The 16,392-nt window shown below is 37.5% G+C and overlaps 1 protein-coding gene across 2 annotated transcripts in view; it reads right to left on the bottom strand.

The window, feature by feature from the left end:
• Positions 1 to 8,172: 8,172 nt before the first annotated feature.
• Positions 8,173 to 16,392, bottom strand: part of LOC113225957 (squamous cell carcinoma antigen recognized by T-cells 3-like) — a 34,643-nt gene continuing 26,423 nt past the window's right edge. Inside the window, exons 15-17 of one of the 2 annotated variants that reach the window (XM_026458442.1) lie at positions 11,711 to 11,943; positions 10,158 to 10,403; positions 8,173 to 9,276 (exon numbers count right to left, since the gene is read on the bottom strand). In XM_026458442.1, coding sequence (XP_026314227.1) covers positions 9,129 to 9,276; positions 10,158 to 10,403; positions 11,711 to 11,943 — 627 coding nt within the window. In that variant the 3' untranslated portion in view covers positions 8,173 to 9,128. The remainder of the gene's footprint in view (positions 9,277 to 10,157; positions 10,404 to 11,710; positions 11,944 to 16,392) is intronic. The other variant, XM_026458443.1, reaches the window with a different exon arrangement.

Here is a 16,392-nt window from a genome sequence, read left to right as displayed (position 1 = left end):
ATGTAAGAAAAGTACATGTTTTCAATGGCAAAGGATCAGACTTTTTCACTTGCCTTGACTATTGTAAACTTTGTACAAAAAGTAAAAATAAAAGAAACTAAACGCTCAAATGATAGTCATATTAAGAGCTTTTTGAGACAAGGTTTATTTCCATCGAAAAGTACAAGTTGATTTTTCGAGTCGTATAGAGTTTACAGTGCAACGCTTTTTAGAATATATTTATGTTAGACAATTTGCTTGTACATAAGACATATTTCTCTATTGAGATGTAAATTGTGATTTTATAAATAAATGTATGTATTTATTTTGACATAAAATGTTTTTATTTCTAGTTTTAATAACCTTTTAGTACCATGTAACCTGCTGAAAAGTTTGGCGGTATTACCATAGTATAATGAGTTCAATTATGGCAACTCCCGTAAATATGCCTATTTTTTTATTACGATTTTTGGATTGGATGTAAGTCCTTTGAGTCTTAATTTAGTTTTCGGGATCCTGAATAAATATTTTCTATTGTGTTTTTAATGCACTTGTAGAATGGCCAAAAGAACTTTGGGTTTTTTAAATAGTCTTATGCGCCGAGAGTCATTATTCATGTTTTCACTTTCACTTAAATCATTTAGTTCACTTGCTAATAAAAGACGTTGAATTTTGAACTCATAATTTCTTCTTGTATGCTTCCATACCATCCATTTCATTTCATCCATTCCATACCATTTGCCTTTTATATCTTGATCCTTCTGCCAGAAACTTTTCCATAAACATGTTATGACATGTTTTGTTTGTTATATATAATTGAAAATTTTAAATCTTTTAGCGTCCTTCCACTTCAAATTCTCGCCCACAATGCTAAATATGCCTACACTTCGCTTGGAGCGTAGGGTTGTTACATTATTATTTTAGTTGTACCCACAGATTGTAAATATAATTAAAAAAAATTTAAGTGTTAATCACAGTATTCTCGTGTTATTAATGAAATGACCTCTCTTAAATGCAGTAGGTAAGTTACGTATAGCTAGTTTTATACCAGCATCGCGGATTGATATCTCAATTGTGGAAGTAAGATTACGAAATACAAATGACGTGCTGAACAATAATGAATTTGAGGCACTCTGCTCAAACTACCTCTAATGCGAAAATAAACACGTATACTATTTGATGCCATTTTTTAAAACACCAAGCGAATGTGTCAAATCTATAATAGCTGATAGACCTGATTGCCCGATGATGTATACACTCGCACAGAGGCCAATTTCATTGTTAGTTATTAAGTATTAATATAGGATAAGCTCTACTAACATTAAAATGGACCTTAAATGTTGTCTGAAGTAAATAAATTATTATTATTATAATTAATGGCGTGTCAACGACCCAAGCTATATACTATGGTATTACCAAAATGCGGAAACAAAGTGGAATTTATAATCTCTATTTAACTACTGGAAAGGAAAAGGTTTGTACCAAATCAAATCATGAGAACTGAAGTATGAAACTTGGTTACACATACATACATATATATCTATGATGAATAATGTGAAAGAAATTCCAGAAATAGTAAAACAATCATTTATTCTGTATCATCTGTGGCGCGTTTCACGGAACAAAATAAATAGTTTTTGTTTTGACATATATACGTAATCTAGTTATGGTAGAACACAATGTTACTATAGTGAGTACAAGACATTACGAAATTAAACTTATGTACCGTTGCATACAATGTACAATACAGATGATTTTCTAACTTGGAACTACATTCTCGGTGACAAACGCTTTGGTAAGCGCGTTTATATAACAGTAATCGAACAATGAAGAAATAAAATAAATTCGGACCATTGGAAACAAGACAATAAACAATAAAAAAACCACCCATTGTCTCACACAAAATATTAAATGTTTATCAGGGGACCTAATAAGAGCTCAAATAGCAACCCTGTTCAAGGTCATAAGTTGGTCAAATTCGTGCTATGACGTCACAAAAACACGGCAAGTTCCATGCAGTTCACGTTGACATTCAAAAGCCATTCACCTTTTTTCTCATAGTAAAATCGTAACATGACGTGCTATTTGCCATGCAATAAGTAATTAAAAAAAATTATTTTTGGAAAATGGCGGGATTTTATCACAATTCTTGAGATTTTGTTTTCAGTTTAAGTTGCATTACATCTTCGGTATCTAATTCTCTGCCATACAAGAAGTAATTAAAAAAGTAACAATTTTTTGAAAATGGCGGAGCTTTTATCACAATTTTTAATATTTTGTTTTCAGTTTAAGTTGAATTACATTTTCGGTATCTTGGGGTAGCATTCCAGAACTCTACTCAATGCTCAAGTCAGGACTTCAGTATGATTTTTAGTGCTTGAAATCATACTCAAGTCCTGACTTGAGCATTGAGTAGAGTTCAGGAATACGACGCCAATTCTCTGTTATCTTTTTAAAATTTTACTAGCTCGATATTGATCGCAATGTAACTTTTAAATAGCGCCAAATTTGGCTTTAGCGCAATATCGAATGAAAATGTAAGAAAATGAGATACGTTCGAGTTCTCTTATCAATCGCAAACTCACTACAATCATTTCAATTTTAATGACAAGAATATTTATTTATTAAGCATTGGCTATAGAGCCATTAGCTTACTGATACGAAATAATTAAGACACTCAAAACGTAATACATAGGTATTACGCTTCTTCGTTCGCTTGCGCTAAACTTAAGGAAGTCCTAAACCTATGCTTAAATTGATAAGACAGAAATTGATAGTCTTTAGCCCTGCAAGCATTGGTTTAAGACAGATGAATTCGTGTAAAAACTGTAACTAAACAAACCTGCCATTTTTTTTTCTATTATAAAATAACGTATTTTGTGTAATCAATAATAAAATTTGTTTAGAAAACATTATATTTTCCTTTTCAAACACAATCGTGGTGTTAAGTAAGCCCTTTTCATTTATGATTCATTGCATACAAATCTCTAAACCTTATCATCTTACCGTACAATTCCCGTTCAACTTTGTGAAGGTTATTATACGAATTGAAACAATTCGCCTGAAACGTTTATTTGTTTGAAAAAAAAAGGAATTTAGACCCAAAAATAGTTTGATATCCTATTACACAATTCAGTTGTACCACGTAAACTGTACTGCCCGGAACTGGCTAGTTTTTTACAAGCTCATATTAGGTTCCCAGGTGGAGTACAAAATATTACCCAAAAAATCCTTCAAACTCACTACTGCAACATTAGCACGGCTTACTCAAGTAATGCCCAATAAGGAACAAAATCCCAGAAAACAACCTATATAACCCTTCTAAAATACATGAGAGGCAAAGAAGACTTGCTTATCATCTCTAAACTGTATTGCATCCGGTGATTTTCTGGGAGTGTGAACAAACTATTCATTCGAGACTATATATTATATTTATTATTATTTATAATTATTTCAGGTCCCGATAATATCTTGACCATTCTAACCAAAAGAGTGCGGAATAAGAGAACATGTCTACTTACAATATTCATGTAAACTGTCTTACTGAATTTCATCCAATTGAATTAGGTCACAGAAGTGACGGTATCTAGTATCTGCCATATCCTTTGGGCCCCAGTCTGCTAATTTTATATCATCTCAATTGTGCGTTAGAGTGTCAATGACAGGAGTGTGTACGTTTGGTATTCTGCTAAAATTTAAGAGTCTTGAGCTTGTCCTTCGCTAGCCATCGAGCTAATTTTCAAGCGCCATTGCAATTTTTACGACGACATAGTCTACTAATATTATAATTTGAAGACTAAATTGCTGTTTAAAAGAGATAAAAATTAAGATATCATCGTTTTAGTAAGGCAACAGCGGTCAAACGATCGCTTAATGGAGTGCAAGCCATCACTGCCATTCAACTGACGCTCTATTTAGACTCAACTCTCATTGCAAACTATAATCAATCAACGTCGTCTGCCATTGCAACGAGATTTTAGTAGATTAACAAATATTATCACAATTGCAATATAATCGCAGTGGAATTCCAATGGAATTACAATAACCAGTGGTTTCAGGAAAATTTGCAGACATGGAACCCTGGAGTTACTACGCGACGGTCCCGGTAAAACACAAGTTGTCGCACTCGTCTGGTATGCGACCAAGTTATCTACCGTTACCTGTGTTAATTGGAAGAACAGCTACTCTGGGATGAGTAAGAGCTTTTACGTACTTATTGGTTCTAGAAGACGGTGATAATAAACGACATCTTTGTCGATCGAAAACACTAGTACACTGGAATATAATGAATGAATGGTTTTATTAAGTCACGGCGCGTTGTAGCAACAAAACCCAACCTTCTTGATTTACTTTAGAAGCAAACAAGAATTTATCACTTGGGTCGACCAATTTTATAAGTAACACAATCGTGTATCTTCTATCAGTATGAATGTCGCTATGGCGACGACTTGACTGTCTTTTAGGAAAACGTGAAATAAACAAAATAGAATCATAGCATATACATATATAGGCTATAGCCAATACGCAAAGAAGGAAATTCAAATTGACCAATTTTATATCTTTATGGAAAACTTAACCCGTTCATAAACAGTATTTAAATAGTATTGCACACAAAAAAATCTCTACTTTTCTTGCCGCAGTGCTTAATATTGATTCAATATGAAATGTTTCATATAATTCATTGAATTTTGTCAGTAGGTTATTGATACTTTTCTATGGAGAAGCAGTAGGCGGCTACTAGACATGAGCGCCGATAATAGACCAACCGGCGGCGGCGAGGATTCGGTGGCGCGAACGCGACCCTAAAACGAATTTGTATATCGGTGTTTATTTTTACAAAAACCGTTATACAAATACTTTTTCAAAGGAAAAAATTATATAACGTATTTTCTATAGTAATCAAATTTTTATCAGTTCGATCAGGCGCTCCGATCGAACGCACGCGCACGCTTCCATATTGTGTATGCGTAGTGAAAATGGCGACCCCAGAAATTGTCAAATAATTTTTTTAAACAAAACATCTTTAAATATAAAGTCACTAACTAACTTTTGTCGCCTATCTATGTCACCTCTGCTGAGGCTGGACGGCACGCTAGCCTACATTGCAGAAGACAAGTCAAATCTTTGTGCCTCACTCTTTGCAAAGAGTTCGCGTCTGGATCTAATCTTACCTCAGGCTGGCTGCACTATGGCGCCAATTCGCATACGCTAAAAAGAGGTACTTAGAACTCTGCGGAATCTAGACGTGAATAAAGCTAGCGGGCCAGATGGAATTCCAGCACTAGTCTTACGTAACTGTATGCCTGAGTTGTCTCCTGTTCTCACACGCCTACGCCTGTACCGCCTCTCACTTGAGACTGGTGTAGTTCCGAGGTCGTGGAAGCTTGCTTACATATGGAGCGAGGCTATAGAAAAGCAAGGTGAAGCACTTGCAGTGTCTTTGGATATTTCTAAAGCCTTTGACGGGTCTGGCACGCAAACCTTTTAAGTAAGCTTCCCTTTTATGGGCTTCCCACTTTGCAATGGATCTCGGATTTCTTGAGCGAAGGTTCGATTCGAGTGGTCTTAGAAGGCTACTGCCGAACATATGGCGATAAATTCCTCTTTCTACTGCATATCAATGATATGTTAATTTCAGGTACCTTTGCGTATGCTGATGACAACACAGTCGTAGATAGGTACTTGACCAATGCAAGGGTCAGTGCTCCCCGATTCTCCACGCATACAGGCCCTCAACTAGACCGCTACTAAGACGCGCTAGCTGCTCACGAGACAGATGCCCCGGATACATGCAACCGGGGCAGACAAACATGTCCGTCTCTGCAGCTAACCACAAAGCCCAGCGAGTCCATACCCAAGTCCGAGTCCGCCAGAGATGCCCGTAAAGGCGTATCACTGGCGAAGGGCTTGGCCCGGACGCCCGCAGTACTGTGATCTTGCCGTCGAGCCCGTAGTCTCTCCGGAGAACCATATAGCTTGGGTAAGTAGATAGGGACACACACACCGGGACAGTTGCTTCAGCTGTACCAAGCACATACTGCTGCCACCTTTAAGATGGCTCTGCTACATACCAATTGGCCACTTTGGATTCATTTGACAACCGTGGTAAGAAGCTTATAGGCGACTCGGAATTAGTGGAGGCGAAGCTGCAGAGCCTTGAACACCGCCGTAAAGTCGCCAGCTTATCGGAATTTTACACGATATATCCCGGAGTGTGCGATGGAATTACACGACTGAATTTCGCTTTCCCCTTTCCATCACCGGGGGACTAGGCCTAGACTTGGGTTCCACCTCTATGTTGTGGATATTCCAAAGATTCGCACGAAGCGTTACGGTTCCACATTTTTATGGCGAACGGCTATGGAGTGGAATTCCCTGCCTGCAGACTGGTTCCTGAACGTTATAATTTGGGCCTTTTCATGGTGAAAGTGAATAGGCATTCATCCATTGTCGATCTCATCGTCACTTTCCACCAGGTAAGCTAGAGGTCAAATGCGAACTTTTTATAAAAAAAAATAAGTTTTATCTTAGAAAAGTCATTTTCTGGCGTCGCCATTTTCACATACACAATACGGAAGCATGCGCGTGCGTACGATGAATGGCGCGCCGATAGCATTTGTCGGCGGCGGCGGCGCGAGGAAAAACGCGGCGGCGGCGCGCCGGCGCGGCTCTCATGTCTAGCGGCTACACAGAAAGCAGTTGAAAATCGCACTGTAAAGCCCGTAGTTTCTTTTTGAGATCCATATGTGAGGAAACGACCTCTTTCATCGCCGTATTTTCTCTGGCTCCTGGCCACTTTTGAAATTTTGAATGGTTCTGTAATTCTTTTTCCTCGCCATTCTTACTTTGCTTCGTTGCGACGCCACTCCATGCAAAATTCTCGAAGCGGACAGACGCACTCTCATTTAAGTAACCTAACTTAAGCTTATAAGCAGCAATAATACAAATAAAAGGGCCTGTCCTTCCTTTCTTCTTTCCTAATAATAAAATAAATTCATGTGGGCAGAGCGCATACCATTATTCTACCATTATTACGCGATACCCGCGTGTCACATTTAGCCAAATGGGATACCCCGTACTATCCATATTCTGACATTAAAGTTTACGGCAAACGCCGTTACCATTCATGAACGGGTTAACGGCAACAAAGTGAATATTGTATTTAATAAATAAATATGTACCCGGCTAATTACAAATCTTTATAGACTCATAATTATACAGGACGTGTCACGGCTATGGGACAAGGGAAAATACTTTCAATACTTGCAGACAGGATATTTTCATTTTTAGAGCTTCTCAATTCGACTGTTTTTGTGTGTGTGTACGTTACGCGAGTACTCAGCCATTTGTAACCTTATTTCGATGATCCCTTTTGTATTCAATATGGGATATCTCAGTATTGGTAACATTTATATTTGAAGAAAATATTCCACGGTGAAAGCCAATAAATCGGCTAACACGCACTTTTCGCACCATGAAATATTCGTTAACCGATTTAAATAAAACTTGACAAAGAGATATAATTCCACAAACTTTTGAGGACGGTTTTTTTTATAAAAAGAAGTTGAAGCAATACCGTATTCAAAAACTTAATAACTTGCTAGCCTCTTCTGGGAATCGAACCGACCAAATGGTGTTCACCAGTTAATTATTCAATTTATTCAAAAAACAACTAACTTGAAACTGTCTTTGTATCTACAATTTCAAATTCGTCTCGTATCTAGCTCATAGAGATACATACCTCCAAATATTAGTTTATTATTTGCATCTTGCATGTATATTTTATTAAGATAGTAGTTCCTTACGTGGGTACTTATAAGAGGTGAGTAGCCCATTAGTTGCTTTTTGTTTTCCTTTTTTTATTTGCTTAAAAATACTTTATTAGTGTTGTAGTATATTGTATAATAATATAATATATGGTATAGCATAATATAGCATGTACATAGTATACTTTATTACATTATTATAGTAAGATTTATGTGTTGTCGATATAGACAACATACAGCATTGACTCAAACCTTAGTGATTTTTAAATGTTGTTATAATTGTTTGTTTTGTAATGTAATTGGTTGGTAAACATAAAAAACTTATTAAACAATCAAAACTATCATGGCATATACATATGCAATGATAATGGTAATATTTTTAGAAGTACTATATCTACAGTAGAAAACAATATTTTTTCATTTTCCTAAATTTAAATGTATAATTTTATGGTATTCTTTTAATTTAAAATGCTATGTTACTCCTTATAACTAGCTCTTTCGAAATTCCATCATATACCTCCACGCACGACGTGCCATTCTTTTCCTGTACGCCTGAGCAACAATCAACTCGTCCATTGGCAAATCGTTTAACCACGATAGCGAGGATTACAGTGTATGTCATCGATAAGGTAAGATCATAAAAATAAAGGATATTTTTCACATTTGGTCGGTTCGATTCCCAGATGAAGCAAGCAAGTTTTAAAATCTGTATTACTTAAAGCCAGTGACGGAAAAGATGAGGAGTAATAGGTTATGGACATGTCATGTGACGAGAAGAGTGTTATGTATGAATGTAGAGGGACATAAGGAGAGAGGAAGACCAAAGATTGATGGATTGTGTGAAAGATGACATGGTTAAGAAAGGTATGAGTATGGATATGACGGCTGATAGGGGAGAGTGGACGAAAAATACATGTAGCGTGGAATAAGGACAAGAAGAAGAATGCCGTATTACTTACTTAAGAAGAATACAGTATTACTTGCTTTTAAAAATAAAATAATGTCTCCATGAAACAAAATATCCTAACTTCAATATTTTAAGTACTTTCTCCGAAATTTGCAATTAACATGATTAACATACGTGGTATGATGACAGCCGCATTATTAGTCAGTTTGAATTGCCTAATGCATTTTAAGTGCATAGTTGCAAGTGCAGCATTCGGACTGGATAGCAGCTGCAAAATAGTATGACTTCTCCCGACCGCTAGCACAGTTAACGAAGAATATGAAATCGCACCCATTGTACCCAAACTGAACAGATGCAGCCAGAATGCTGCCCTTAATGCCATTGAACGCCATGATGCGTTATACGTAAAAACTCGTAAGCTGTAAATATAAAAAGTAAGATTTTAGTTCTTACACTACAAATATTAGCTTATTGAGTTATTTGTTCAGCAGCATATTTCTGAAATCTGTGTTGGAAAGAGGTCGCTTCTCGCTGCTGTGGTCTCCGTTGGCTCCGTTCGTGGCTTTACTAGTAGAGGGCTTCAGCAGTACGCTTGGGATGAAACTGCTTAATTTAGTTCGCCGCCTGCAAAATAATTAAATAAATAACTATATCGTTGCCTTGGATGAACAGGGTATCAACTCAAAAATTTGGACTTTTTACTTTAAAATGCAGTCCTATTAAAAAGTCAAGACTTTTATAATGAACTGAGTCTGAGTCCTATAACGATCGAATGTGAAATGGCGCGGGAGGCAGGATAGTATCTCTGAACTGTTTACACATCTTGATCCCAAACATTGAGCAACACAGTCGTATTCAGTATTACACATGAAGCTGTAGTCGCAAGACCTCGTCGATCGTTGAACAGGTTATTAAAACTAAAACACAGCATGTGTTCATTATAGGTGTATTTAAAAAATATTTATTTCTAAAACGAAGCCGATTATTTCAAGGTAATACCTTTTTTTGGCATATTTTTTCATTCAATTGTTATGGTAACCTGTAGTATAGAGTTATTTTTTGAGATACTACTATGTTCCTTAAAGTTTTACCGAATTGAATATGATTCCTTCTTTCATTTAAAAGTATTAAGCTTGAATAGTTTAATTAAAACCCTGAATCACAAACATTTTATGTTCAAAAGGGTAATATATGGACCTCTCTGATCAAATTCAGGATTTTGTAATCCTGAACTCAACTACGAAACTGAATAAGAATAAGAAGTATTCGAAAACACTGTTGAATATGTAGTCTGTAGCGGCTGAAATAATGCTACAAGAAACTTTAAAATTGCTCTCCTGAAAAATCTATGTTTTTGAGATAATGCCCTGTTCATCTGGACCAACGATATGAAATGTAACCATCATATATATATGAACCATACACCACATACATACACCAAAAGTAGAAGGAATTCTTCTTTGTACTAATAATAATAAGATTTCTTTTAAAGAATCTGAACTTACATTCCTCCACCAGTGTCTCTTTTCCCTTGTCCAAGCAAGCCATCATCACTGCCGCTCGCTCCGCCTGTGCCACGAGAGGTAGCGGTAGCTGACGTAGAAGCGATTTCCGGCTTCGGCGGCGGAGCGCTAAAGGCTACGTCGATTTTCCTCTTGGCGATTTCTAATCCGTTTGTGTTTTGCAACGCTTGTGATGCAGCTGACTCATCTTGGTATTCAATGTACGCTATTCCTTTTGGTTTACCATCTCTGCAGAAGAAATAAAAAAAATAAAACAACAGAGTAGCAGCTTTAGAAGAGATAAACGAATCAGATGAGCACCCGACGACGGTAGTGCTGATACTATTCGCGCACTAAATTCGAATTTCGTCTTCCGAAGTCGAAAATATCTTCAACTTGGATTAGAGATAAAACGGATAGTGATTTGACCGGATACCGGATATCCGGCGAGCACCTAGGCCGGATAGCTGGATATCAGACCTACTGCCGTAAATATGTCGCGACCGGTTTACAGCGCGCATCGCCCTGATTGATTGATTAGTGAATGATTGCACTTTCACATTGACGATTTGATTTGTTGTGGTCACTTCGGTTTTATGAAAACGATTAATTTATTCGATAATACAAACAAATCTATCACAGAAAAATGTTAAGAGTGAAAAAAAATATATATTAATATCAAGAGCAATATTTTAATATCAGTGCTGTTTGTTTGTTGTGCCGAATGCGAATTTCTCGCGATGGAGAAGGAAAAAAGCAACAACATCATTCTTTAGCTATATTAAAATTTGTGGTTGTATGAGCCTGAGCACTTGAACTTGGGCTTGTTTATGAAAATAAATAGAACCAACTTTTACCACTTAATGCAGAAAAACTGGTCTTCATCCACCATAATTTGCATTAATTGAAATTTGAGTACTGCATTTACAGATAACGTTATCTATTTTCAAAGTTCTTTCAGTTATAAGTAATAAACAGATTGTCAACGATCCTGTAGTTGCTGTTTATCCTTAGTCAAAAAATAAATGTATTTGGTGTACTGATTATGAAATTCTCTCAATTTTAACATCAGGTATCCGGCCGGGTATAGTTCGACTTTCCGGAACCTGGCTGGATAGTAAAAATAGGCTTGATACCAGATAGTTACTGGATATACGTATCATTTAAAATTCGGATCATAATTTTCGTAGATCGAACTTCAGTATTATTTGTATGAATATATCTTTGTCTGATCCGAACCCGAACCAGTGGTAGCAGCGGGGCGGAGGGAATCAACAGCATCGATATAATGTATAAAAGAAATCACAATTCCAATTGTGATTTCTTTTATATTTCTTTTATATATATTCACACTCAATCGGTAATAATTATACATTTTCCTATTATTTGTTTGGCAATAATGTCGCTGTATAAAGTCCAGACGGATCAAAAAAAATTTTCTTTCAATTTGTTCGATATTTGTATCAATAATTTCAAATTAAATTTCATAGTGATGGACATAGGTCGTATCTTCATAGAGCAGAGCCTACTATATATACATAGAAACATATACTCACTTGAAAGTAACAACCCGTACGTCCTTCAACTTGCCATATTTATCAAATATCTCAGCTAGCGCATCCTTAGTGCAATGCGAGAAGGGTAAATTCTTGACGAAAAGTTTGTTCTTCTCTTCTCCAGTGGCGTACTTGAACGACTGTTTGGTCTTTTTCGCCGAATATGATGAGAAGAACATCGGTCTACCATTAAGAAGGGTCCTGTCGTGTTTGAGAGCTTCGTCTACTGATTCCTGTAGGAAAAGTTATTTTAAAAATAACACGTTCCAAGTATATCGTTCGTTCTTTTGTAAATATGTTGTTTGACGACCTCGTTGGCCCTACGGTTGGCACTGTGGGCGCTGGATGAGGCGCCTTCGAATTCGAATCCCGGTAGGATATTTGGAAAATTAACTTTTTAATACAGTTGCCCAAAACGTGGTATTCGTACTACTAATCGTGCCGAAAGTTGGATTTTTCGCACTAGTGCTTTTTACTTTTCCATTTTTTTTTAAATTTACTGTTGTTTCAAGTCTTAAACATAGAACTAAAGAGGTTGTATATTTATGTGCTTTGTGACGTAAGTCATTCGTCATTAAAACTTATATTTACTTACAAACATCTTATTTGTTTAAATTGCATAGGTGTTTTATAAAACAACGGGTAAAAATACCAAAATATTTTCCATAAAGATTGCGTATTAATAATGACCGGAGGTGAGTATTACGCGAGACCGCAGCGCGTCGCGCCACTAAAATATACTGTTTTATTTTACTTTCAATGTAGTTTTTTCGCAAAAAAAAAAGTCGTTTGATACACTTGTGGATTTGTCATTTTCACTTGTCTCGAGATTCGCGAATAATGACTAACTTTCCGCACTTGTATCAAAAATAACTATTTTTGACTTGGTTCTGGTTTGCATCAAGAGTCTTTTAATTCTGGCGAATATTACTTATTTAAAAAATAATTGTTAAAATCACGCATATTTTCAAGCAAGAGCAAGAAACATCCAATTAGGGTGTAAGTATTGCACTTTATGGATGTTCACATCCATAAAGTGCAATACTCCAACTTTCCAACTTCCATGTATACTCCAACTTCCATGTATTGCACTTTATGGATGTTCACATCCATAAAGTGCAATACATGGAGACTAACATAAAGAGATGATGAAAAGCTTTTGAGATGTGGTGCTGGAGGAGAATGAAGGGCATCAGTTTGATAGAAAAGAAAACTGATGAGGAAGTATTGATAATGGTAAACGAGAAAAGAACGATCCTGAACACTATAGAGTATAACGCGAGAAAATGAATGGTCATTTGACACGACACGACAACTTCTTTAAGACCATTTTGGAGGGAAAGATCGAGGGGAAGAGGGGAAGAGGTCGACTTAGGCGCAGTTATATAGATCAAATAAAGGAAAAGGCCGGTGTCGTGTCATATAAGGAGGTCAAGGCTCTGGCTTACAGGAGAGATGATTGGAAGATGCTAATTACTTATTTGACAGTAAATGACCCCTGAACCCGTTCGATCTGTCAAATCGCGTTATCATACATTCTTAATTCTAGCCCCGATCGAAGTCTTTAGGTCATCCTTAATGAGTAAAAAACCGTAACTACGGATTTCGTGCTTCGAGAATAGGTCCCGGTGTTCTGGGTACTGCCCCAGAATTCCCTACATTGCGACCACGTGATTGGTGTGGCTATTTTTAGACTGATTAGTATTTTTTGGTGAAATTACATTATGTCTCAGGGTGATGGGCGCAGAGGCAGTGCACCTCAGATCTTTGCGATTTAAAGCTCCGAGTGACACTGCAACTGTTATGGACAGGCGTGTCGCTTACTATCAGGCGCACGACTTGTACGTCTAATCACTTAGTAACGTAAAAAATCTGGACTATTAATGAGCAATAATAAAAAGTGAACATATTATTCATTCTGATTTATTTTATTTAGTCGATAACTCGGCTGTTCCCTCGATTTTTTTTATAACAAGAACTGTCGGGACGAACAAGTCGTGCGCCTGATGGTGAGTTACACGACTGTCCATTGACTGATGATAACTGACGTTAACCATGGTGACATTGACGATCATGCACTTCCTGGATGGAACTTTTATAAAGCAAACTTAAACCCAGATATAGCGGGTTTCGCTGAAGCGGATTGGTCAACGATGCTGGGGGAGCATGATGTGGATGGTGTTGTGGAGCAAGATTATTCTATTCTGAATGGTACAATCTCACAACACGGGCCTATTAAGCGAAATAAAAACTGTAACAGCCGTTATGTGTATCCAAATTGGTATACGGCCGAAATAATTGACAATATAAAGCAAAAGTATTACAATTTAAAGATCTATAAGGCTGAAGGCTGGCAATTAAATCATGAATTGTATAAATGTTACCGTAAAAAAGTGAAAATATTGATCTCTTCAGTGTACACAAACAAAAAAGGATATAGATAGGGACCCCGCAGCCTTCTGGCAATATGTTAAAGACAGAAAAAATGATCGACGACACACAACTGAAATTAACTATGAGGGTAGCATCGTTTCGGGGCAGGACGCAGTTAACGCATTTGAGAAACATTTCAGCTCCGTATTCTTGAACCGCATGCCAGAACTCATTGCGGAAAAGGCTGCAATATCCGGTGGTGCGTCGACGTCGTATATTCGTATAAACAAATTAACTGTCGCAGATATTTGTCGTTCCGTTGGGAAATTAAACACCCGTTCTTCTCCTGGACCCGACTTTATACCGCCTTTCATAGTCAAAGATTGTATCTCTGTTCTTGAGGTTCCGCTATTGCATTTGTATAACACTGCTCTTAAAAACTCTCACTACCCCCAAACGTGTCAAAGTCTCAAGAGTAACACCAATACCCAAGGAAACTTCCAAGGTAGATATCACATCATACACACCAATTGCGGTTCTTTCAGTGTTCGGAAGGGTGTTTGAAAGTATCATCGATTCACGCCCAAAACGACAAATTCATCCATTGCTCACTGACTGCCAACATGGTTTTCGATCTTCGAGATCCACTACAACCAATCATAGAAATTTCGCCGATTACAAATTATCAAAATTAGATGGTAAATCCCAAGTAGATATTGCGTACTTCGACTTTTAAAAAGCATTCGATTTAGTAGACAATGAGATCTTACTTTCAAAATTTGCTGAATTTGGATTAAACCCTAAACTTTTAAACTTTTTTGCTAGCTACCTCAGAGAGTCAATATGTTCAGAGAGTGAATTTGCCAGCTGTCGCTCTGAGTTTTATTATACTCTATCAGGAGTTAGTCAAAGGAGTACGCTGGGTCCTACACAGTTTCTGATGATGATCAATGATTTGCCTACAGTAGTTCGGTACGCATAATGCTTACTATTTGCTGACGATTTTAAGCTACACATCGATGTAGACTGACCGGGGGTAGCAATAAGTTGCAGGAGGACATCACTGCAGAGAGGAGAGGGCACGGACAAACCGCCTTCAGTTCAATTTATCCAAGTACAAAGTCATCACTTTTGCAAGAGTACCAACTTACGCTGCTACTTATAGCATAGGCGATACTGCGATTGATCGAGTGGAGGTGATTAGGGGTCTCGGTTTGACTTTAAGTTCGCGGTTATTTTCAAAGATCATATTATAGCAATTTGCAAAAAGGCAAGCCGGACACGGGTTTATTATGAGAACAGCTTATCCTTTCACCGAGTCCAGGTAGCATTGATGCCTTTCAACGCATACGTTCGCAGTGTGTAGGAATTCGGAGCTCTAGTGTGGGACCCTCGCGAAACCACATACAGTGACATGATAGAGAAGGTGCAGAAGAGGTTTGCAAGATTTGCGTATAAAAAGATGTACAATGTTTACCCGTATCTTTTCCCTTCTGTTTGTATACGGAATGATTGGATTAGACAGCTTATTACTGAGGCGTGAACTAATGCTCATAATGCATTATCACGCTGTTTTTAATGGTGGGCTTGACAACACGAAAGTGGTATCTCGGGTGAGTCTGTTTGTCCTTGAGCGATATTTGCGCGTCGGTGGTGCTTACTACAGAGGCGCGTGTGGCGCTTGTTCGCGACGCTTCGCTCGCGCACCTGCGGTGGTGCACAGGCACCTACTGCTCGGGCGACTTCTTTGCTTAACCAATTGCTCACACAACACTCACGTGCCGACATATTCCATGACAGTTCAAACGAATTCTTGAAATATGCTGTTTTGTTCCTCAACGAATTTTTAAGAATCCAAAACAGAGTACCTATGTAATATAACTGTAATTAAGCATATAATTAACTATATATTGACTAGCATATAAGTGTCTTCGCTTCCGCTGTAAACTAGTATTGTGAATAAATAAACAAATAAATAAAAAAACAGTTGCAGTGCCACTCAGAGCATTAAATCGCAAAAATCTTAGGGGCAATCCCACTGCGTCCGTCACTCTGAGACATAAGTTGACAAGTCCCATGTGCCTGTAATATCACCAGCACCCTCACCCTTCAAACCCGGAACGCAGTAATGCCAACATTACTGCTTGGCGGCAGAAATAGGTAAGGCAGTACTTACCTGGACGAACTCTTTCACAAGGAGCTCTACTGCTACTAAATATAGCTGTATTTACATTAAGGGTGCACGAAAAGAGCCTCCCCGCGCAACATACCATAGGTTTCCTGTACCCATCGAGTGTACAACCAGAAAT

The sequence above is a fragment of the Hyposmocoma kahamanoa genome, unplaced genomic scaffold (assembly GCF_003589595.1).
Source record: "Hyposmocoma kahamanoa isolate Upper Pololo Valley unplaced genomic scaffold, ASM358959v1 180, whole genome shotgun sequence".
NCBI lineage: Eukaryota > Metazoa > Arthropoda > Insecta > Lepidoptera > Cosmopterigidae > Hyposmocoma > Hyposmocoma kahamanoa.
This window is presented reverse-complemented; position numbering and strand designations above follow the sequence as displayed.